Source organism: Agrilus planipennis, unplaced genomic scaffold (assembly GCF_000699045.2).
Source record: "Agrilus planipennis isolate EAB-ADULT unplaced genomic scaffold, Apla_2.0 scaffold57, whole genome shotgun sequence".
Lineage (NCBI taxonomy): Eukaryota > Metazoa > Arthropoda > Insecta > Coleoptera > Buprestidae > Agrilus > Agrilus planipennis.
Window position 1 is genome coordinate 210,569 of NW_020438879.1, and position 23,133 is coordinate 233,701.

General features: G+C 31.5%; 7 protein-coding genes across 12 annotated transcripts in view; 6 read left to right on the forward strand and 1 right to left on the reverse strand.

Annotated features, from left to right (window-relative positions):
* LOC108740482 (neurexin-3-like) overlaps positions 1-8,828 on the forward strand; it is an 18,978-nt gene extending 10,150 nt beyond the window's left edge. The window contains exons 5-12 of the mRNA XM_025981476.1: positions 3,186-3,191; positions 5,063-5,279; positions 5,612-5,731; positions 5,790-5,968; positions 6,034-6,205; positions 6,275-6,519; positions 6,620-6,905; positions 7,337-8,828. Of these exons, the coding sequence (XP_025837261.1) occupies positions 3,186-3,191; positions 5,063-5,279; positions 5,612-5,731; positions 5,790-5,968; positions 6,034-6,205; positions 6,275-6,519; positions 6,620-6,905; positions 7,337-7,980 (1,869 nt within the window). The 3' untranslated portion in view covers positions 7,981-8,828. The remainder of the gene's footprint in view (positions 1-3,185; positions 3,192-5,062; positions 5,280-5,611; positions 5,732-5,789; positions 5,969-6,033; positions 6,206-6,274; positions 6,520-6,619; positions 6,906-7,336) is intronic.
* Positions 7-1,000, forward strand: LOC112903998 (39S ribosomal protein L40, mitochondrial-like). Of its 3 annotated transcripts, XM_025981474.1 has the most exons (5): positions 7-99; positions 161-244; positions 299-469; positions 524-719; positions 791-1,000. In XM_025981474.1, exons 1-5 carry the CDS (start codon positions 65-67, stop codon positions 902-904), a joined length of 600 nt encoding a protein of 199 aa, XP_025837259.1. In that variant the 5' UTR covers positions 7-64; the 3' UTR covers positions 905-1,000. The 3 variants fall into 3 exon arrangements, with proteins under 3 accessions (XP_025837259.1, XP_025837258.1, XP_025837260.1); XM_025981473.1 differs by having other exon boundaries at positions 299-719; XM_025981475.1 differs by having other exon boundaries at positions 13-73; positions 299-719.
* Positions 1,046-2,947, forward strand: LOC108740483. Of its 2 annotated transcripts, none has more exons than XM_025981471.1 (5): positions 1,046-1,318; positions 1,745-1,899; positions 1,971-2,369; positions 2,630-2,797; positions 2,855-2,947. In XM_025981471.1, the coding sequence occupies exons 2-5, from the start codon at positions 1,780-1,782 to the stop codon at positions 2,903-2,905; spliced, it is 738 nt and encodes a 245-aa protein (XP_025837256.1). In that variant the 5' UTR covers positions 1,046-1,318; positions 1,745-1,779; the 3' UTR covers positions 2,906-2,947. The 2 variants fall into 2 exon arrangements, with proteins under 2 accessions (XP_025837256.1, XP_025837257.1); XM_025981472.1 differs by having other exon boundaries at positions 2,675-2,797.
* A 319-nt stretch (positions 8,829-9,147) lies between the features above and the next one.
* LOC112906731 lies at positions 9,148-12,363 on the forward strand. 2 transcript variants are annotated; one of them, XM_025981469.1, is made up of 5 exons: positions 9,148-10,734; positions 11,161-11,315; positions 11,387-11,785; positions 12,046-12,213; positions 12,271-12,363. In XM_025981469.1, the coding sequence occupies exons 2-5, from the start codon at positions 11,196-11,198 to the stop codon at positions 12,319-12,321; spliced, it is 738 nt and encodes a 245-aa protein (XP_025837254.1). In that variant the 5' UTR covers positions 9,148-10,734; positions 11,161-11,195; the 3' UTR covers positions 12,322-12,363. The 2 variants fall into 2 exon arrangements, with proteins under 2 accessions (XP_025837254.1, XP_025837255.1); XM_025981470.1 differs by having other exon boundaries at positions 12,091-12,213.
* Positions 12,364-12,529: 166 nt separating this feature from the next.
* Positions 12,530-16,179, forward strand: LOC108740479 (probable Dol-P-Man:Man(7)GlcNAc(2)-PP-Dol alpha-1,6-mannosyltransferase). Its single transcript, XM_025981466.1, has 8 exons — positions 12,530-12,754; positions 12,816-12,948; positions 13,000-13,173; positions 13,398-13,551; positions 13,616-13,760; positions 14,463-14,689; positions 14,746-14,991; positions 15,045-16,179. The coding sequence occupies exons 1-8, from the start codon at positions 12,629-12,631 to the stop codon at positions 16,177-16,179; spliced, it is 2,340 nt and encodes a 779-aa protein (XP_025837251.1). The 5' UTR covers positions 12,530-12,628.
* Positions 16,180-20,711: 4,532 nt separating this feature from the next.
* On the reverse strand, positions 20,712-21,378 carry LOC108740480. Its single transcript, XM_018474809.2, has 3 exons — positions 21,249-21,378; positions 21,007-21,126; positions 20,712-20,956 (listed from the first exon to the last, which is right to left on the reverse strand). The coding sequence occupies exons 1-3, from the start codon at positions 21,261-21,263 to the stop codon at positions 20,804-20,806; spliced, it is 288 nt and encodes a 95-aa protein (XP_018330311.1). The 5' UTR covers positions 21,264-21,378; the 3' UTR covers positions 20,712-20,803.
* Positions 21,379-21,918: 540 nt separating this feature from the next.
* Positions 21,919-23,108, forward strand: LOC108740477 (39S ribosomal protein L40, mitochondrial). 2 transcript variants are annotated; one of them, XM_018474805.2, is made up of 5 exons: positions 21,919-22,073; positions 22,135-22,218; positions 22,273-22,443; positions 22,498-22,693; positions 22,765-23,108. In XM_018474805.2, exons 1-5 carry the CDS (start codon positions 22,039-22,041, stop codon positions 22,876-22,878), a joined length of 600 nt encoding a protein of 199 aa, XP_018330307.1. In that variant the 5' UTR covers positions 21,919-22,038; the 3' UTR covers positions 22,879-23,108. The 2 variants fall into 2 exon arrangements, with proteins under 2 accessions (XP_018330307.1, XP_018330306.1); XM_018474804.2 differs by having other exon boundaries at positions 22,273-22,693.
* Positions 23,109-23,133: the final 25 nt, after the last annotated feature.

Here is a 23,133-nt window from a genome sequence, read left to right on the forward strand (position 1 = left end):
GTTTTCATTTGAACAAATTCTCAACGTTTAATATTTTTAGTAACCAACTTCGTGTTTTTTAATAATGTCCCTTGTAAATATAATGAATTCATTTAGCAAGTACAAAAATTTACATTACACATACATTTATTTGAATAGACTGAATATTTTTTCTTTTCAGGATATATTTGCAGACGATTTCAATGCCTCTCAGAAGTATTTCAACTACCTCAATTCAGTTTTTCAAATTTAGTCCTTGTCTCATGTTTGTATTCTGGAAATGATTATTTACGTTTGTATTTTTTATTTAATGTTTTAGGGCTGAACCACTCAAAAAGAAGAAGAAAATGGATCCCGCTATAATAAGAGCAAGGGAAGAAAGAAAGAAAAAGAAAATAGAAAAACAAATTCGTAGATTAGAAAAGAATGCAAGGCAGCTAAAACCAATAGATGAATGTGAAGTACCATTATACCTTATTGATGAGCAGAGGTATCATTATACTACCTTAGTTATTAAAAAGCATGATAATTTACAGTATTACAGGAAAAGAGCAAGAACTATACAACTTACTGAAGAAGTACTAGAGAGTAGAGCTGCATTGTTTCAAGCATGGAGTTGCTACAAACAACAGCAGCATTTAAATGACGTTCAGATGATTGATAGAATAATGTATTCCCAACAAAAAGCACTTAATGAATTGAAAAATGAATCTGAAGATCTGTATCAAGAAGCTATACAAGTATGAAAACAGCTAATCACTATAAAAAATAATTTAAGTATATAAAATTTATATTTATTTTGGTTTTCTAGGTAGAGCCTATGTTACTTCCTATTAAACTTCAAGGTCCATCTGAAACTCCTCCAATAGCAGATTATGATGCTCCCGATGGTGATTATCAAGATGTTTCAAGAAAGTGGGATTGAAGATATTTTAAAAATATCTAGTCATCTCTTCAAAAAGCCCCCAACAAAGATAGGCAAGTCATTAAATGGTCAGTTTAGAAATAAATTTCTTTAAATCTGTCATGGATTCTATTACAATCGTTGGAATTAATAAACATTTAAACAAAAAATAATTAATTTATCAAAAATATTGTATCTGCATTTTTCACTTCATTAAATTTACAAAAGCAGATGTAAAAGCAGTGTCAAGTGTTTTATACATGGACGTCTTTGATAAAAATTTTGTTAGCATTTATTTGACTAGGTGTCTACTGTTTAGACATATAAATGACGTTTAAATGAAAAAAAACCGTTAATAAAACTGCAAGTTGATTCTGAACTTCAGAAACGATAAAGTTAACTAACATCAACCGTTCAGCTGCTCTTCAAACCGTTGTGAGTAAAAAACCTATCACAGTTTTTTGTATTACATCCGTACCTAGAAAGCTTTTTACCATAAAAAAATGTCCCTAATAAATAGCATGGCCATTTCCTATCAGCGTTCTCACGGTATATTTTTTATAATACTTGAAAAACGTAGTTGAATCATTTTTATATTTGCAGTTAGAATTGTCCTAAGGTATTGCCATAATTTTTTATTGAATAGTAACTTTGAATGAATTGTGAATAAATTGTATGTAGAATAGGAATTTGTAATATACTTTTTGAATTTTGTTAGAGCTGCAATAAAAAGTCGTATATTTCAATGTTAACTGTATTTGTTTTTGGAATTGGTACTGTTAATTAATTATATTGACAATTTAATTTTATTGAACTATAATGAGGAATCAAGTAAATACTATAAATTTTCATTTCTTGTAGTTATTTATTTTAATCGAGCAACGGTTCTACGTTAAATGGCAATCGTCAAACATACTGTTGCAGTGCTTTGTAAACATTTGAATTTTCTGTATGATCTGGAACTTAAATCTGAAACATTTCGCCAAGCTAAATTCAATAAATGTGAAGAAAAAAGTGTAAATAGTTGCATAAAACAATAGAATAAAATCTAACAACATTATTTTTATGTACATGATATTTATAAAAGATTGAACAGTTCTGGAACGTCCTATCTGCTCTTGGAAATTGTGAATTTGATAACGAAACTAATAAAATCAAAGATTTTTTAAACAAACTTGGTTACACTAGATCAAAATTTTATGATCTTGATTTAAACACTACTAATGCTAGAGAACTTTTATTTGCTTTAGCTTTCATTATATCAAAGGGAGAACTTGATAGGATTGTTAAAAAGAAATGCCAAAAAAGTCTGTTTCATATTGATTCGACGTTACGTGACTCCAAAAATGACATTAATTTTTCTCTGAATGCTTTGAAAGATGAAAACGACCTCGCCAACAGTATAGAGTGGATTAAGGGAAAAGCAAATTACAACAAAACAGTTGCCAAGGAGTACGAACTTTCTATAAATAATGTTTTAGAAAAGGTAAATACAATATAGACTTAAAGCATAGATCGCTACGAAAGAAGCACTATTAACGTGGAAAGAGAAAGCATACAAATTGGGTACTGCAACTCTGGCTGCTGATTATTTTCAAAAATTAAGAAAAACTAAAAGCAGAGCCAATTCGCTCTCTTTTTAAGGTCTTTTTAAACGTTTCTCTTTTGCATTTATACGTGTGTTTTATTCTTAGATTTTTAATGTCAATTCATCTATTAAATAATTTATTAAGAAAAATATTTCAGCTGGATAAAATTAGTACTTTTAATTTCAATTTGTGTTTATCTCAGTTAAGAGCGCTAAATGATATGGAATATGCAAGGTTATTTTTAAATAACACAAAAGAAATCATCCAAATGTTAGATAACCACGACCAGTGGCTGAAAAAAGAAGCTGCATTTTGGGAGTGGATGGTAAACTAGATGCTAATACATTAAATCATTGTTTCTTTTAATTCACATTTATTTTAGAACACTGTTATAATCGAGGATCAAAAAGGAAACAATTCTTTGCGTCCATAACCTTTTATACCCAGTTTTAAATTATTAATTTTTGAATTGTTATACTTAATCTAATGCAGTAATAAAATAGAAAGCGTTAACTCAAACTTGTATTCTGTATTTAAATTTATGGTAACCCTTTTTCTAAACTGTAGCGCCGTCACTGCTTTACATCTGTGGGTATTGTATATTAGTTTCGTAATATTAATTACACGTTACGTCACATAAACGTCAGTTTAGAAAACTTGAAATATTTTTAGGTTAGTTGAAATCTATTTTCGGCTTTTGTTCAAAATAAAAGGAAATAGTTCTAAGTAAATTAACTAAAATGCCACAAATAATGGTGATCGTCGCAGCTGCACATTTGATATTTTGTCCCTTTACAAAAGTCGAAGAAAGTTTCAATCTTCAAGCAATTCACGACATTTTATACTTCCGAACCAACTTATCGCAGGTATAAAAATGATTTATTCTATTTCTGTTAAATGTAGAAAACTAGAACGCTCTTTTTTTAGTATGATCACAATGAATTTCCTGGTGTTGTACCTCGGTCATTTATAGGACCAATTTTTATTTCTATTCTAGTNTTTTCTATATAGATGTACAATGTACATAGTAAATTATAATTATCTATTTTGCGATAATTTCTAGCTTGAATTTTGATTTACCGAAAAATTTATCATAAAGATAAAACATTTTTCTTCAATAGTCTGCAAGCCAGTGAAACTTCTAGTACCTAAAATATTTCGTAAATAAATCAATTCTAACCAATAGCAACCTGACAAAGTTTTAAAATTGAAAAACAAATAGGAAACAGAAGAATTGTTTTGGGAATATGTGATTAAGTTTTCATTTGAAAGTTTCTAAAGTTAGTCAGCACATACTCTATCGATCTATGGATAGAGTGTCTCAATAGCTTTTCTTCGCTCTACTAACGGTCAGATTTTCTGGTCCTTCAGGACTGCCCATGCTGCGAGCATACTCCAGTATTCACGTTGATTTCCTTTTTAAAACAAAACATGCAAATGGATTGATTCTGTTCAACGGTGGAAAGAAAGACGACTTTATAGCTATAGAGCTAGTTAACGGACATATCCACTACGTACTGAATGTCGGCGAAGGAGCAATTAAACTGAAAGATGCCTCTAAAACTCCTCTTAACGACAATCATTGGCACACCGTTGGTATTAGGAGGCCTTCTCTTAAACAGCACACTCTCATGGTAGACGACGATGTTGTGGTAAGCCAGTAATATTTTATTCACAAAAAAAATCCAACGTGTAATTATACAACACGCTACGGAAGTGAAACTTCTTCAAACACACAAACATACCGAGATAGGGGTTAGGGAATTGGTTTAATGGTATTATTTGTACACTATGCTTCGCACGGGTGCAATGCTGATAGTAAATATACTATAGAATGTCTTCATATACAATAATCACAGCTTTTTTGTCAGTTGACAATACAAATCGGCCGGTATCGCCGCAACCGCTATGTCCCTGCATTTTAAGTCTGTAATATGTTCGAAATTCATTTAAATTACATGCTGTAAAGGGCCATATTGTTCTCTATTAAATGCACAATGTATTTAATAGTACTTAATTGGATAAGGATTAATACTGTATTGCTTATAATCGCTTCGTAAATATTTCTCGTAAAAAGTAAAGGATAAAAAATTGTTATTGTGGGTTATCCCTAAGAGATAGACATATACCATCCCGGACTTTTTTGTAGACCTTTTTAAGGTGTACAATACTGTAATATATTATTTTGATCTATCTCGTAGGGTTCAGCCAGCGTTTGCAATGTAAGCGCAAAAAAATGTGTTTATTTACATCACATTACAAACCTCTAAAAGTATCAGTGTTTCTCTAATATATTATGCATGTGTTATATATAAAAACCTTCCTCTTGAATTACTATATCTATTAAAAAAAACACATTAAAATCCGTTGCGTATTTTTAAAGATCTAAGCATACATAGGGACAGACAGCGGGGGAAATGCGTTGCAAGATTTCGTTACATAGCAACTCGCATGAAACGAACTTACCCTACCGTGCGTAAAGAAGTTTCACTTCAAAAAATCCAGAATTCAACAGGACTGGTATTCTTTTCCTTATAAATTTTGGAAGTTAGTAGGTAATAATATTTTTATTGCTTCAAATAAACAACAGGTAGCAGCCAATCAAGGCACGGGTCATCTCGAGTTAGATGGAATACTGTACGTTGGAGGTGTGCACAGGGATCTCTATTCTCAACTCCCTCAAGGTGACGTAAAATCAAAATTAGGGTTTGAAGGATGCATCGCAGGTTTAGATTTGAATGGTGAATCGCCTAACATTATGGAGGATGCGGTGATACACAGTTCAGAAGTTACTGCTGGCTGTGAAAGTAAGTGGTCCCTTCTTGTCACACATAAGTCTAGTTTCAATATAAATAGAATTTTCGATTCAAATAACTTTTTTCTGTGAATTTGTTGTTATTAAAGTATAAGTTATTACGTTGGCAGAACTTCTTTCATTCTTTCTATTAAAAGTCAGGCTCTCCGATTTTTCCCGAAGCTAGAGTAGTTCCATCTTGTGAATTTTGTCGAAATCCTTGAAACTGTTTTCATGAAATCGATTATATAAACACATACACTCGTTTCAAATTGATTGTACTGTTAATTGTTATTTTACAATGTTATGATATATACACGTGAACAATGTGTTCCGTTTTGCCAGGTCAATCTTCGAAATGTGATCGTAACTTTTGCGCAAACGGAGGGGTTTGCGTTCAGCAGTGGCCATCGTACACGTGCGATTGTGATATGACTTCGTTTACAGGTCCTAACTGTTCTGATGGTAAGTTTTACGTTATTACAAATGAACAGCAATAGATACAGTTTGCATATATTCACAGAATCGATAGCCTACGAATTTGGGCCCAATAGGGGTATAATAACGTACACTTTTCCGGAAGATCGTCGTCCGGAAATGCAAGATGACGCCATTGCTTTGGGTTTTATCACATCAAAATCCGACGCGGTTTTGCTGCGATTGGTTAGTGGAACCTCTACGGACTACATAGAACTGGAAATTGTAAGAAAATCTTTTTTATTTTTATTCTTTAATTTAGTAGAAAATAATATTTCATTTGAAAATAGGTTGACGGAAACGTCTTTATGGTATACAACTTAGGTACTCATGACCACCCCGTAGGAGAAATTTCGTTTAAGGTTAACGACAATGCATATCACGTAGTTAAATTTAGACGTTTCGGATCGAATGCCACTCTCCAAGTCGACGATTACAACGTACAGTACGTAGCTCCTTCGGGTGAGTTCATAAACTTGATTGCCGAAATTGTACGAGAGATCATCGCTCAAAATTAAATATTAATTTTAGGTGATCAATTGCAAGTTTTTAATAGTCAATCACAGATTCAAATCGGCGGTAAATGGAGTCCTGGGAAGTCACGCATCGAGAGACCCTTCACGGGAATTATTGCTGGAGTGGTAGTGAACGGTATTCGAATCTTAGACTTGGCTGCCGCTAAAGACGTGCACACTTTCACAAGAGGTGACGTTCAACTCATTTCCAATATCCTAGAGAGACATATAGATACCAATGACCTTCACAAAATGCAACAGGTACATGATTATAATGCAATTTATTTCAACAAAACTACTGGTCAATCTGTACAGAGACGTTATTGATTATTGAACATTTTTAATGTTTTATTTTCGACAGACTCCTGCCTCTGGATTTTCCGGTGTAATGGATGACTTGGTCTTAAGCGGTTCTGGTTCGGGATGTAACAACGGGGATGACGAGGATGAGTGTCCACCACTGCCGGACAGCGGTGGAACCGACGACTTGATAACCCCGGTGTTTATTCCGCCTACTAAACCTCCTCCTACCACTAAGCTCCCTCCAAATCCTAATGAGCCAGAACCCTGTGACGACGAAGAGTGCGGATCAGCTTCAGGAGAAATAACAGAAGAGCCCCCAAGTACTTCATCTAAAGGAACATCCGGTGAGAAGAAATTTTAATTCAATTAAAATAATTCGAAGTGGTCTGTATTCTGTCGAAACTGCCGGACGCGGATCGCGATTTCGATCTTTTTGGATCTCATCGGCGCGTCGCAGGCCGCTCCGACAGAACACAGACCTACTTTTACCTGCTGTCTTAACAGTGCGTTTTAGAAAATACTACAAATGGCGCAGTAAACGCCATCTGTAGCACGATGCTACATTTTAGGATTACGTATGCTCCAACAAAGTCCACTGGGACTACGCCGGGATTCCTTTTCAGCAAATAAATATCCACACAAGTGGACCTTGTTGGAGCATACGTAATCCTAAAATGTAGCATCGTGCTACAGATGGCGTTTGCTGCGCCATTTGTAGTATTTTCTAAAACGCATTAATGCAATTGTTAAGATGTTTATTGATATGTTTGTCTAGCCGAAGTATCTGGTTTAAACGTTACGGAGACCTCGACTCATCAAGGAACAGACGGCTCGTCAACTTATACTTCCGAGGGGGGAAGTACCGGAGTTTCAAGTTCCTCGGAAAATACCCGCAAAACCGAAAGTCACAGCACAATCAGCACAGACGCCGACACAGCTTATCCAGACGGCTCAAGCAGCAGTATCACCACGAGTTCCTCCACATCATCCGATCAGACCACTACAACTACCACCATGACGCACAAAATTCCAGACACTCCCCCCACAAGACACGACGAGTTTCCCTTCGTCACCACAAAGCCTCCGAGGAAGAAGCCAACGGAAAGAGTCCATTCGGAAATGTCGGAAGCGGTGGCTCTCATCATTGGCATCATCGCCGGAGCTCTCATAGCTGTCATCCTCATTATACTCGTGATTCTTAAATTCAAATCGCGTGGCGACAGGTCATACAAAGTGGACGACGGTAAAGGGGGCTACCAGCACGGGCCCAGCACAGCCCTGCTCGGAAACAACGGAAGCGCCAACGAACAAACGCCCTACCAGTTGAACGGTGCCCTCAGGAATGGGGAGACCAGAGGACAGATGCAAAAGTCGAACAAAAAGAGAGACAGTAAAGATATCAAAGAGTGGTACGTGTAAAAAGGTTAGTTGATCGAAATGACTCCGAGCCATTCCCGTATGCAAAAGTGAACTAATAAGTTTATGTACTGTTTTGTTGTTGAAGGTGTAGGATTTTAAGCTGTTTTAATGATAACGATATTATAAGGCCGCATTTTCAAACGTTGAACAAACAGGAACAGTGAAGCGCGTTATTGCAGAACTCTTCAAATGATGATGTTATCGATCTTTTAGTTTCAATGATACTTAAGCAACTGTTTTGGAATTCAGGTAAGTCTTTTTCATTACGAAATTTTTTTTGCATTTATTTTTCGACTTTCAAAATCGAAACAGCTGGAAACAATTTTTAATCGGTTTTTCGAACAAATAACATCATTTGAAGATCCATTATTTGTTAATTGTAAAACAAATAATTTATTTATCTTTCGTTTTTACATATTATATACTCTTTAACGTGTTCTTGTGCACTTCGTTCTCGAATTGTTAACACTTAACACCGACATTGATAAGGCTGTTTTAAAAGGAGCAATGCCAAGGTTTCTAACATCTATTGATCCTTAATTAATATTCAGTCAATGCAATGGATTTTATTTGTTGTGAAAGAACTAACTATAAATAATGATTGAATCCCTTAATTCAGTCAAAAAGAAATATATATAAAACCTGCACGAAACGAAGCGGCGGGTAATAGCAGCAAAAATTTCTTATATGATATGATTCAACTATAATACATAACACTCTACAACTATTTACATACTTCATAAGATTTAATAGTGCCACTATGACTCGTTTACAAAAAAGAAATGGAACTGACATTACTCAAATAACATCCCTTAAAACGGTTAAAGTAAAAAGTATTATTAATAATAATAATAATAATAATAATCATTAGGCGTTATACCTAAAACATTACACGCTAGCCTAGCCGAGTTGAAACTGCCTAAGTTTACGTACATAAGTCTACAGAAATCGGTAATCCTTGATACATGCGGAATAGTGCGTAGATTTCTTAACAGTACTGACATATCCCCCTTTTCAGAAAACACAACAGGTTAAATAAGAAGCAGAGTTTTTAATACTCACTGATCATATTTTAGGGCAAGAAGAACCGTTAGCTCCCTAAATTTTAAGAACAGAAAATTGGTTTCTATATCCCAAAAGATGTGAGTGAGGTTCTTNCTTGAGTTTTTTAAATGGAACACCCTGTACATTTTATTATTCATTGAATATCACTCGTTAAATTACATTTCAAAAAGCTCACCAGGATAATATTCCAGTCAAACATTAAAACAAAGTACCTACCTACCTAGGCAGTGGAAAACAGTAATTCAAACAGTGTTACAAATGTCAACAGTTCGTATTTTCTCCTAGTGTTTCTATAACGAACTATTGACATTTGTTAACACTGTTTGAATTAATGTTTTCCACTGCCTAGGTAGGTAGGTACTTTGTTTTAATGTTTCACTGAGTGTTTTTATTAGACATTACATTAATTGACGAATATTTTACTGAGCATTGATTTTTGGCATATGATATTGTTGAGCTTTTTGAAACGTAATTTAACGAAAGGTATTCAAGAAATAGTAAAATAAACAGGGTGTTCCATTTAAAAAACTCAAGTTGATGTCACTTCCGGTGAAACAGGAAGCAGCATTGATTGAGTATCTATCCCAAAATATAGATGACAATCAACTATGCAACTTTGTCTCAAGATATATAGTCATATCATTAAAAATAAAGGAGTTATGGCTTGGGGCGTTTTTTGTAATCCACCCTGTATATTTTTGTGGTCTGTAAAAAATTGATAAACACTTTTTCTGGTCATATTATCACGATGATAAACACAAAATAAGTAGACGAGAGACTGATAATGACCACTCGTATAATAGAAACACGTAGATGAGTTAGATGTGAGACTTAGCAAATAGGTCTCTTATACACCCCTACCTTTATTAGGGTACCTACCTACATATACTTACACGTCACACGATGTAAAACAGCATATCATTTGCGAGATGTGATATTTTTGAATAATATAATTCGCACAAAGAACTGACTTTTAAACATCAAACAAACGTTATCGTCTGCATAAATATGAGAAAAGTGTTTATTAGTTTTTGCAGTTAAAATGTCTTGGACATAGAAGTAAATTCGCGAAAATTGGTAATTTATGTAAATGATAAAAGTAGAAATACAAAGCTCGATTATAGAAATCGGTTTTATATCTGCTCGGTAAAAAATTAAACTTCAAAGCAGTGGTGAGTTTGGTCGTATTACAATGAGAAAGATCTGCAAATGTTGAACCAATTACGGTACGGTTGTTTTAAAGGTACTTTAGGAAATTAAATAATAATTTTAGTAGAATATTAAGCTTTGAGTTTCCCCTTAAAAAAAAAAAGATGAAGCATAGAGACAATTCTGTTATATTTATAAATGGTTCTTATAGCGCGTTATTTTACAAACATAGCATTAAGTGCATTGTTGGAATTAATAAACATTTAAACAAAAAATAATTAATTTATCAAAAATATTGTATCTGCATTTTTCACTTCATTAAATTTACAAAAGCAGATGTAAAAGCAGTGTCAAGTGTTTTATACATGGACGTCTTTGATAAAAATTTTGTTAGCATTTATTTGACTAGGTGTCTACTGTTTAGACATATAAATGACGTTTAAATGAAAAAAAACCGTTAATAAAACTGCAAGTTGATTCTGAACTTCAGAAACGATAAAGTTAACTAACATCAACCGTTCAGCTGCTCTTCAAACCGTTGTGAGTAAAAAACCTATCACAGTTTTTTGTATTACATCCGTACCTAGAAAGCTTTTTACCATAAAAAAATGTCCCTAATAAATAGCATGGCCATTTCCTATCAGCGTTCTCACGGTATATTTTTTATAATACTTGAAAAACGTAGTTGAATCATTTTTATATTTGCAGTTAGAATTGTCCTAAGGTATTGCCATAATTTTTTATTGAATAGTAACTTTGAATGAATTGTGAATAAATTGTATGTAGAATAGGAATTTGTAATATACTTTTTGAATTTTGTTAGAGCTGCAATAAAAAGTCGTATATTTCAATGTTAACTGTATTTGTTTTTGGAATTGGTACTGTTAATTAATTATATTGACAATTTAATTTTATTGAACTATAATGAGGAATCAAGTAAATACTATAAATTTTCATTTCTTGTAGTTATTTATTTTAATCGAGCAACGGTTCTACGTTAAATGGCAATCGTCAAACATACTGTTGCAGTGCTTTGTAAACATTTGAATTTTCTGTATGATCTGGAACTTAAATCTGAAACATTTCGCCAAGCTAAATTCAATAAATGTGAAGAAAAAAGTGTAAATAGTTGCATAAAACAATAGAATAAAATCTAACAACATTATTTTTATGTACATGATATTTATAAAAGATTGAACAGTTCTGGAACGTCCTATCTGCTCTTGGAAATTGTGAATTTGATAACGAAACTAATAAAATCAAAGATTTTTTAAACAAACTTGGTTACACTAGATCAAAATTTTATGATCTTGATTTAAACACTACTAATGCTAGAGAACTTTTATTTGCTTTAGCTTTCATTATATCAAAGGGAGAACTTGATAGGATTGTTAAAAAGAAATGCCAAAAAAGTCTGTTTCATATTGATTCGACGTTACGTGACTCCAAAAATGACATTAATTTTTCTCTGAATGCTTTGAAAGATGAAAACGACCTCGCCAACAGTATAGAGTGGATTAAGGGAAAAGCAAATTACAACAAAACAGTTGCCAAGGAGTACGAACTTTCTATAAATAATGTTTTAGAAAAGGTAAATACAATATAGACTTAAAGCATAGATCGCTACGAAAGAAGCACTATTAACGTGGAAAGAGAAAGCATACAAATTGGGTACTGCAACTCTGGCTGCTGATTATTTTCAAAAATTAAGAAAAACTAAAAGCAGAGCCAATTCGCTCTCTTTTTAAGGTCTTTTTAAACGTTTCTCTTTTGCATTTATACGTGTGTTTTATTCTTAGATTTTTAATGTCAATTCATCTATTAAATAATTTATTAAGAAAAATATTTCAGCTGGATAAAATTAGTACTTTTAATTTCAATTTGTGTTTATCTCAGTTAAGAGCGCTAAATGATATGGAATATGCAAGGTTATTTTTAAATAACACAAAAGAAATCATCCAAATGTTAGATAACCACGACCAGTGGCTGAAAAAAGAAGCTGCATTTTGGGAGTGGATGGTAAACTAGATGCTAATACATTAAATCATTGTTTCTTTTAATTCACATTTATTTTAGAACACTGTTATAATCGAGGATCAAAAAGGAAACAATTCTTTGCGTCCATAACCTTTTATACCCAGTTTTAAATTATTAATTTTTGAATTGTTATACTTAATCTAATGCAGTAATAAAATAGAAAGCGTTAACTCAAACTTGTATTCTGTATTTAAATTTATGGTAACCCTTTTTCTAAACTGTAGCGCCGTCACTGCTTTACATCTGTGGGTATTGTATATTAGTTTCGTAATATTAATTACACGTTACGTCACATAAACGTCAGTTTAGAAAACTTGAAATATTTTTAGGTTAGTTGAAATCTATTTTCGGCTTTTGTTCAAAATAAAAGGAAATAGTTCTAAGTAAATTAACTAAAATGCCACAAATAATGGTGATCGTCGCAGCTGCACATTTGATATTTTGTCCCTTTACAAAAGTCGAAGAAAGTTTCAATCTTCAAGCAATTCACGACATTTTATACTTCCGAACCAACTTATCGCAGGTATAAAAATGATTTATTCTATTTCTGTTAAATGTAGAAAACTAGAACGCTCTTTTTTTAGTATGATCACAATGAATTTCCTGGTGTTGTACCTCGGTCATTTATAGGACCAATTTTTATTTCTATTCTAGTGTCTCCCATTGCAGCTTTAATTCAATATTTCCAATTAAATAAATTTTGGGCTCAATACTTGGGTAATGTTCAAGTTGTTGTACAAAATTCCTAAATAAGATGTTTATTTTCAGTTAGAGCCGCCTTAGGTATTTCTGTCATTGGTGCATTTAGAGTCCTAATTTCATCCCTTCAAAAATTTTTTGGTACACAATGGGTCCAATGGTTTATTGCTGTTACAGTAACACAGTCACATTTTATGTTTTATTTAAGTCGTCCGCTTCCTAATATTTTTGCTTTACCCCTAGGTGAGAAGGTATTCAGTCTTAATTTTTTTTTGCAAATTTGCTTTTTCTTTTTCCCTTTTCTCTAATGTTTAACACTTTAGATTTTTGTATGAACAAGTTTATTTCTATATATTTATAGAATGTATGCAAAAGAAATTACAATAACTAATACCTCTAATGGAGCTCAATTTAATATTAAGGTAATAATAAGAAAAACAACATTTTTCATCTGTATCTTTTTGCAGTTCTCTTGGCTGTGAGTAGTTGGCTAGAAAATAATTCGAAGCTGTTTATTATATTTTCTGGTGCTGCAATAATTATATTCCGATTCGATGTAATGTTATATTTAGGTTTATTGCTTTTATACGACTTATATTATAAACGAATTACGATCAGAAGGTCAGTGATATTAATTTATTAATTATATTACATTTCGCGCCACTTAACGTTACATTTTTGTTAGATTGCTCCAAATTGGAATACCCACAGGAGTATGCTTACTAGTAATTACGATTATTATTGACTCCGTTTTTTGGGGTCGTCTTCTTTGGGCAGAAGGGGAAGTGCTTTGGTTCAATACAATTCTAAACAAAAGCTCAGACTATGGAGTATCCTTTTCATGCAATAATATTTTTATTTGTCGTAGTTTTTATCAGCAGTTATTGAAATATGTTGAATATTGTGGAATCTCAAAACGGCCACATTTTAAAATCTTTGAAATATAAATTACACTGATTCGTTCTAAATGCAGTGTTCAAAACCATAATATTCCATTTCACATACTATCAGTTTTAACGTTTTTAGTAATTTTCAAAAGTTTTGCAACTAATAAAAAACATCATATAGTTACGAAACGATAAATCCTGAACCCAAGAAAAATTTAACTTAAATTTTAAATGAATTCAACAATGCTAGAAAACGCAAGGTTTTCAATTTAAAATAACAAAGTTAAAACAATCCATCTTTGAAAATATGTGGAAGACTCGACAATTTGTACCTTTGCTGTTATTCGTATTTGTAACTGCGCTTAGATTATTAACAAAAGTTGCTTGTTTTGTTTAATTATAATTAGTTTAATCCATTTGAAGCAATCAAGTAACTTTTTTCCTAATATTCAGTTGTTCAGATTTTCGATTATCTTAATCAACAGCAATCGGTCTACTCTCTCTGCTGTAATGTAAAAATATGCCGGATAAATTATAAAATACAAAAAATACTTTCAGTGAAATGTATAATAATAATTTTCTGAAAGTCATAACTATGGTCCATTGAAATTAATAGTATAATTCAGTTTTCTTAATTTTAATCAGACATCACCATTTTTGTGGTATTTTTATTCTGCAATACCTCGTGGCTTAGCTGCTTCCGTTTTCCTTGTTCCAATTGGCTTGTACTTGGATCAAAGAATTCGATACATCGTTCTTCCAGCAATACTATTTGTGTTGATTTATTCGTTACTACCACACAAAGAACTTCGATTTATAATTTATATTTTTCCGATTTTAAACATTGCAGTTGCTACAGCCTGTCACCGTTTGTAAGTATTTCGCTTTTAGAAAAATGTCCGGATTATTTTGCGTATTTTTTTTTAAGGTGGGAAAATCGTGATAAAAGCCCATATAATTATTTTGTTTCCTTGGGAATTAGCGGTCATTTGATTGTTAATGTTCTTTTCACGTTATTTTTAATAAGTATATCCAGTACAAATTATCCTGGAGGCGTGGCAATATCCAAATTACACCGACTTGCCAATGAAGAAAGCAGTGTGCATGTTCATATTGCAAACTTAGCTGCACAAACAGGGGTCTCGCGATTTACTCAAATAAATCCACACTGGATGTAAGTGCCAAAACTTATTTAAAAGGGATACACAAAAATTTCATATTTTTTAGATATAACAAAACGGAAAATTTGCTACCCGGGTCTGAAGAAATGTTCAAGTTTACACACTTGATTGTAGAAGCAAAGAGTAAATTTTCTCCAAATTTGAAACCTTATTTATCCACACACAACTTATTAGATTCTGTTGAATCTTTTCATCAGCTTTCCTTTGATTATTTGTCTATTCCACCTGTTAAAATAAAAACCAGGCCAGTTCTTTTTATACTTGAAAGGAAAGCTAATTATAAAGATTTGATGCGCCTTGTAATTTCTAACGACGATAATATTGTCACTGAAAATTCTGAAGATGATGATAATGAAGCATCGAAGGCAGAAAATATTTACCAATTGGACGAAATCGACATAACTCAAAGTATCTCAATTAAAAAAAGTACAGAGAACAAAGTAGAAAATGAAAAATTAAAGCCGAAATTATTAGAGAAGAAAGTCAGTTCTGTAGAAAATTTAAGTGTCAAAGAGAATGTTAAGAAACTTATCAGGGAACTTAAGGAAGAAAATGGCAAAAAAAAAGAAATGGACTCTAAAAATAAATATTCGAAGAATGTAAATAAAAACGGTTCAGAAAATAAGGGTAATTCTCAGAGGACGTTTTCCTCTCTGAGAGATAAAAAATATAATAAAATTGGCAACAGATCACAAGGAGTGAAAGAGAATATTAAACAAATAATTAAAAATTTTCGCAAAGAATATTTAGCTGAAATGAGAAAAGAAAAACTTGCGGAAAAAGAGAAACAATCAGAAAAAGCAATTAGCATAGTAGAAAATGACAAAGAAGCATTCAATCGAATAACAACTCAAATTGTTGATATAATAGAATATAATTTTAACTTAATTGACAAAGAGTCTGTTAGACAACGTATCCAAACCCTTATTTTGGAAGAAGTACATAGTGGTATTGAGTACATCTCTGATAGTAAAACTCCGAAAAGAAAAATTCCCAAAGTATTGGGTATTTCAGAAGTAAAAATAGGCAAAAATAAACCTCCAAACCAAAAGCAAAAAGCAATACATGAAAAATTTGCTGATGCAGAAGTGGATATTAAAATTGAAACTGATTTTTTAAATTATAATGGTCAAAAGACAAGTGATAAAGATCCTGANGCAACTGTTTTGGAATTCAGGTAAGTCTTTTTCATTACGAAATTTTTTTTGCATTTATTTTTCGACTTTCAAAATCGAAACAGCTGGAAACAATTTTTAATCGGTTTTTCGAACAAATAACATCATTTGAAGATCCATTATTTGTTAATTGTAAAACAAATAATTTATTTATCTTTCGTTTTTACATATTATATACTCTTTAACGTGTTCTTGTGCACTTCGTTCTCGAATTGTTAACACTTAACACCGACATTGATAAGGCTGTTTTAAAAGGAGCAATGCCAAGGTTTCTAACATCTATTGATCCTTAATTAATATTCAGTCAATGCAATGGATTTTATTTGTTGTGAAAGAACTAACTATAAATAATGATTGAATCCCTTAATTCAGTCAAAAAGAAATATATATAAAACCTGCACGAAACGAAGCGGCGGGTAATAGCAGCAAAAATTTCTTATATGATATGATTCAACTATAATACATAACACTCTACAACTATTTACATACTTCATAAGATTTAATAGTGCCACTATGACTCGTTTACAAAAAAGAAATGGAACTGACATTACTCAAATAACATCCCTTAAAACGGTTAAAGTAAAAAGTATTATTAATAATAATAATAATAATAATAATCATATAATCGGTATTTCTGAGAAGAAGCTTGTATTTGTATCCAGGTAGCGTCAGTTTCATAATCACACGAACACATCAGTACCATTAAGGTAGACGTATCAAGTCTCTTAAAATATTAAAAGTACTTAACTGCTAATTTCCTATATACATACAAATAACTGCACCTAACCACCGAATGGTCATGACTTTATCAAACAGTATTTCAACAGTATGCATACAGAGTGGATTACAAAAAAGGTCCCAAGCCATAACTCTTTAGTTTTTAAAGATATGACTATACTTCTTGGAACCAAGTTGCATAATTGATTGTCATCTATATTTTGGGATAGACACTCAATCAATGCTGCTTCCAGTGGCATCAGCTTGAGTTTTTTAAATGGAACACCCTGTACATTTTATTATTCATTGAATATCACTCGTTAAATTACATTTCAAAAAGCTCACCAGGATAATATTCCAGTCAAACATTAAAACAAAGTACCTACCTACCTAGGCAGTGGAAAACAGTAATTCAAACAGTGTTACAAATGTCAACAGTTCGTATTTTCTCCTAGTGTTTCTATAACGAACTATTGACATTTGTTAACACTGTTTGAATTAATGTTTTCCACTGCCTAGGTAGGTAGGTACTTTGTTTTAATGTTTCACTGAGTGTTTTTATTAGACATTACATTAATTGACGAATATTTTACTGAGCATTGATTTTTGGCATATGATATTGTTGAGCTTTTTGAAACGTAATTTAACGAAAGGTATTCAAGAAATAGTAAAATAAACAGGGTGTTCCATTTAAAAAACTCAAGTTGATGTCACTTCCGGTGAAACAGGAAGCAGCATTGATTGAGTATCTATCCCAAAATATAGATGACAATCAACTATGCAACTTTGTCTCAAGATATATAGTCATATCATTAAAAATAAAGGAGTTATGGCTTGGGGCGTTTTTTGTAATCCACCCTGTATATTTTTGTGGTCTGTAAAAAATTGATAAACACTTTTTCTGGTCATATTATCACGATGATAAACACAAAATAAGTAGACGAGAGACTGATAATGACCACTCGTATAATAGAAACACGTAGATGAGTTAGATGTGAGACTTAGCAAATAGGTCTCTTATACACCCCTACCTTTATTAGGGTACCTACCTACATATACTTACACGTCACACGATGTAAAACAGCATATCATTTGCGAGATGTGATATTTTTGAATAATATAATTCGCACAAAGAACTGACTTTTAAACATCAAACAAACGTTATCGTCTGCATAAATATGAGAAAAGTGTTTATTAGTTTTTGCAGTTAAAATGTCTTGGACATAGAAGTAAATTCGCGAAAATTGGTAATTTATGTAAATGATAAAAGTAGAAATACAAAGCTCGATTATAGAAATCGGTTTTATATCTGCTCGGTAAAAAATTAAACTTCAAAGCAGTGGTGAGTTTGGTCGTATTACAATGAGAAAGATCTGCAAATGTTGAACCAATTACGGTACGGTTGTTTTAAAGGTACTTTAGGAAATTAAATAATAATTTTAGTAGAATATTAAGCTTTGAGTTTCCCCTTAAAATAAAAAAGATGAAGCATAGAGACAATTCTGTTATATTTATAAATGGTTCTTATAGCGCGTTATTTTACAAACATAGCATTAAGTGCATTGTTGGAATTAATAAACATTTAAACAAAAAATAATTAATTTATCAAAAATATTGTATCTGCATTTTTCACTTCATTAAATTTACAAAAGCAGATGTAAAAGCAGTGTCAAGTGTTTTATACATGGACGTCTTTGATAAAAATTTTGTTAGCATTTATTTGACTAGGTGTCTACTGTTTAGACATATAAATGACGTTTAAATGAAAAAAAACCGTTAATAAAACTGCAAGTTGATTCTGAACTTCAGAAACGATAAAGTTAACTAACATCAACCGTTCAGCTGCTCTTCAAACCGTTGTGAGTAAAAAACCTATCACAGTTTTTTGTATTACATCCGTACCTAGAAAGCTTTTTACCATAAAAAAATGTCCCTAATAAATAGCATGGCCATTTCCTATCAGCGTTCTCACGGTATATTTTTTATAATACTTGAAAAACGTAGTTGAATCATTTTTATATTTGCAGTTAGAATTGTCCTAAGGTATTGCCATAATTTTTTATTGAATAGTAACTTTGAATGAATTGTGAATAAATTGTATGTAGAATAGGAATTTGTAATATACTTTTTGAATTTTGTTAGAGCTGCAATAAAAAGTCGTATATTTCAATGTTAACTGTATTTGTTTTTGGAATTGGTACTGTTAATTAATTATATTGACAATTTAATTTTATTGAACTATAATGAGGAATCAAGTAAATGCTATAAATTTNTGCTACCCGGGTCTGAAGAAATGTTCAAGTTTACACACTTGATTGTAGAAGCAAAGAGTAAATTTTCTCCAAATTTGAAACCTTATTTATCCACACACAACTTATTAGATTCTGTTGAATCTTTTCATCAGCTTTCCTTTGATTATTTGTCTATTCCACCTGTTAAAATAAAAACCAGGCCAGTTCTTTTTATACTTGAAAGGAAAGCTAATTATAAAGATTTGATGCGCCTTGTAATTTCTAACGACGATAATATTGTCACTGAAAATTCTGAAGATGATGATAATGAAGCATCGAAGGCAGAAAATATTTACCAATTGGACGAAATCGACATAACTCAAAGTATCTCAATTAAAAAAAGTACAGAGAACAAAGTAGAAAATGAAAAATTAAAGCCGAAATTATTAGAGAAGAAAGTCAGTTCTGTAGAAAATTTAAGTGTCAAAGAGAATGTTAAGAAACTTATCAGGGAACTTAAGGAAGAAAATGGCAAAAAAAAAGAAATGGACTCTAAAAATAAATATTCGAAGAATGTAAATAAAAACGGTTCAGAAAATAAGGGTAATTCTCAGAGGACGTTTTCCTCTCTGAGAGATAAAAAATATAATAAAATTGGCAACAGATCACAAGGAGTGAAAGAGAATATTAAACAAATAATTAAAAATTTTCGCAAAGAATATTTAGCTGAAATGAGAAAAGAAAAACTTGCGGAAAAAGAGAAACAATCAGAAAAAGCAATTAGCATAGTAGAAAATGACAAAGAAGCATTCAATCGAATAACAACTCAAATTGTTGATATAATAGAATATAATTTTAACTTAATTGACAAAGAGTCTGTTAGACAACGTATCCAAACCCTTATTTTGGAAGAAGTACATAGTGGTATTGAGTACATCTCTGATAGTAAAACTCCGAAAAGAAAAATTCCCAAAGTATTGGGTATTTCAGAAGTAAAAATAGGCAAAAATAAACCTCCAAACCAAAAGCAAAAAGCAATACATGAAAAATTTGCTGATGCAGAAGTGGATATTAAAATTGAAACTGATTTTTTAAATTATAATGGTCAAAAGACAAGTGATAAAGATCCTGAAATAACTAAAGAACATCGTCTGAAAGAAGATCAAAGTGCTTCACTTGAAACACGATCTCTTGAAGATGATTTAAGGGCTGCAACTGAACATATCGAAAAACTTATGAGAGTTATTGACGAAATTGTTGATAATTTAGAAACGGCGCAGGAAGAGTACAATCGATGACTTTGCTCAGATTAATTAGCTTCTTATTTAACTTCTGTGGTCTTTGCCATATTAATTTTTTCTTACTATGAAGAAAAAATGATTTACAGATTTTAGAACAATCATTTAATTTAAGTTTAGGCAGTTAAAATTCAAGGGGTATAACTCATTGAACATAACATACATACAGATTAATTTGTTTTCTATTGAATGTTATTAATGTTTCTTGTTATGTTTGCACTCTAATAAAAAATATTAATATTATTTATTATGGTCTGATGCATTATACAAATGATGTATTCATTACACCAAAAGCTATTAATAATTTATTATAGTTGACTACAAAAAGTTCCTGAATTAAAGTTCAATGAACATTAAAAGTTCAGTATTATAACATTACATTATTTAGCCTCCTGCTCCCCATGATTTACCAAAAGAGAGGTCCCAGAATGTTTTGAATGTCATTGCTAGTCCTACAAATAGCAAGCCTGTTGTTGCTTGAAACAGCATTTTATCAGGTGCACCTTTCTTCAAATACACTGGGACACCATCTTCAACCTGTAATAAGCCTAATAGTAAATGGAGAAATAACTTACTAGATACTATACCTGGAACCTTTGTTGATTTTCTTTTAGTTTTTGGAATTTGGCTGAAGGTCTTTCTTGGACTTCTCTTCTAGCAGTTGTAGTAATGTTTCTGGCGAAAACACGAGAACTGCTAATCACTTTCTGCAAAACGAAAAATTTTTAATGGCTATTACGTAAACACGTCACTTACAAAGTCTATCCCTACATCATAAATTACATTAAGTGCAGTCTCAAGTAATTATAATTGTGAATATATATCTTACCATTGCATTATTCATCTTTGTATTTTATTAACAATATTTATTAATCACTAAAGTTATACTCTTCCCATTAATTAGTTGTCACAATTCCTGAATCCACTCGCAATTTGTCATTTATCAGCCTTTCATTTGATAAAGCATAGATAGTTTAATTCAAGCATTCATAGATAATAATGTATAATTGTTTCGGTTATCTTTAGTTGTACGTGAAATCAAGATGAAATCGAAATCTAGAGATAGTTATAATAGATCCTTACATTTTTTATTTTAAACATCACTTGGTTTCCCATGCCACTTTCTATAGCTTCAATAAATTTGCATATTATCGTTTAATTTGTAAGCAATTATTTAGTTTTTGTATAGAGCCTTATTTTTACTAAATTAATTACGGAGCTGCAAATAACAGTTTATGGGTTTATAGGTGCTTTTTAGCAAGAAAACAACACGAAAGCAAAGTTGGTTTGTGTATTAAGTACAAATACTAGTTGTTGAGTCTAATCTTAATTTTTTTTATTTAGACAGTTTTATTTGTAGTTTTGAATCACTTTACGCTTTTTTCGCCGGAAAGCACCCATTTGTAGTGTCATCAGTTTTAATTTATTATTATATTATCTATGACATTTAACCATAGATAATCATTACCCTTTGTGTATCTATTATCTATGACCATTAACCACAAAGTTGCTTTTTAATGCTTTGCAGTTGTGTGTTATTTTATCTTTTTAATAAGTTTTCATTTGAACAAATTCTCAACGTTTAATATTTTTAGTAACCAACTTCGTGTTTTTTAATAATGTCCCTTGTAAATATAATGAATTCATTTAGCAAGTACAAAAATTTACATTACACATACATTTATTTGAATAGACTGAATATTTTTTCTTTTCAGGATATATTTGCAGACGATTTCAATGCCTCTCAGAAGTATTTCAACTACCTCAATTCAGTTTTTCAAATTTAGTCCTTGTCTCATGTTTGTATTCTGGAAATGATTATTTACGTTTGTATTTTTTATTTAATGTTTTAGGGCTGAACCACTCAAAAAGAAGAAGAAAATGGATCCCGCTATAATAAGAGCAAGGGAAGAAAGAAAGAAAAAGAAAATAGAAAAACAAATTCGTAGATTAGAAAAGAATGCAAGGCAGCTAAAACCAATAGATGAATGTGAAGTACCATTATACCTTATTGATGAGCAGAGGTATCATTATACTACCTTAGTTATTAAAAAGCATGATAATTTACAGTATTACAGGAAAAGAGCAAGAACTATACAACTTACTGAAGAAGTACTAGAGAGTAGAGCTGCATTGTTTCAAGCATGGAGTTGCTACAAACAACAGCAGCATTTAAATGACGTTCAGATGATTGATAGAATAATGTATTCCCAACAAAAAGCACTTAATGAATTGAAAAATGAATCTGAAGATCTGTATCAAGAAGCTATACAAGTATGAAAACAGCTAATCACTATAAAAAATAATTTAAGTATATAAAATTTATATTTATTTTGGTTTTCTAGGTAGAGCCTATGTTACTTCCTATTAAACTTCAAGGTCCATCTGAAACTCCTCCAATAGCAGATTATGATGCTCCCGATGGTGATTATCAAGATGTTTCAAGAAAGTGGGATTGAAGATATTTTAAAAATATCTAGTCATCTCTTCAAAAAGCCCCCAACAAAGATAGGCAAGTCATTAAATGGTCAGTTTAGAAATAAATTTCTTTAAATCTGTCATGGATTCTATTACAATCCTATGAACTTATTTGTAGTTCATTTGTTGTTTACATTATTGCTTTTATGTATTTTTGGTAGTTTATATTAGATTACAATGTACATATTTCATACATACAACATTGAGCAAACTAGTTAATGTTGATTCATCTAGTT

Coding starts and splice junctions, on each gene's coding strand:
- LOC112903998 (XM_025981473.1), top strand. CDS start 65: ATGTCCCTTGTAAATATAATGAATTCATTTAGCAA. Junction 100..160: donor ATAATGAATTCATTTAGCAA/GTACAAAAATTT, acceptor TTTTCTTTTCAG/GATATATTTGCAGACGATTT. Junction 720..790: donor TGTATCAAGAAGCTATACAA/GTATGAAAACAG, acceptor TTGGTTTTCTAG/GTAGAGCCTATGTTACTTCC.
- LOC108740483 (XM_025981471.1), top strand. CDS start 1,780: ATGGCAATCGTCAAACATACTGTTGCAGTGCTTTGTAAACATTTGAAT. Junction 1,900..1,970: donor ATAAATGTGAAGAAAAAAGT/GTAAATAGTTGC, acceptor TATTTATAAAAG/ATTGAACAGTTCTGGAACGT. Junction 2,370..2,629: donor TAAATAATGTTTTAGAAAAG/GTAAATACAATA, acceptor AAAATATTTCAG/CTGGATAAAATTAGTACTTT.
- LOC112906731 (XM_025981469.1), top strand. CDS start 11,196: ATGGCAATCGTCAAACATACTGTTGCAGTGCTTTGTAAACATTTGAAT. Junction 11,786..12,045: donor TAAATAATGTTTTAGAAAAG/GTAAATACAATA, acceptor AAAATATTTCAG/CTGGATAAAATTAGTACTTT. Junction 12,214..12,270: donor CTGCATTTTGGGAGTGGATG/GTAAACTAGATG, acceptor CATTTATTTTAG/AACACTGTTATAATCGAGGA.
- LOC108740480 (XM_018474809.2), bottom strand. Junction 20,957..21,006: donor AAAATCAACAAAGGTTCCAG/GTATAGTATCTA, acceptor GGCTTATTACAG/GTTGAAGATGGTGTCCCAGT.
- LOC108740477 (XM_018474804.2), top strand. CDS start 22,039: ATGTCCCTTGTAAATATAATGAATTCATTTAGCAA. Junction 22,219..22,272: donor AAATTTAGTCCTTGTCTCAT/GTTTGTATTCTG, acceptor TTAATGTTTTAG/GGCTGAACCACTCAAAAAGA. Junction 22,694..22,764: donor TGTATCAAGAAGCTATACAA/GTATGAAAACAG, acceptor TTGGTTTTCTAG/GTAGAGCCTATGTTACTTCC.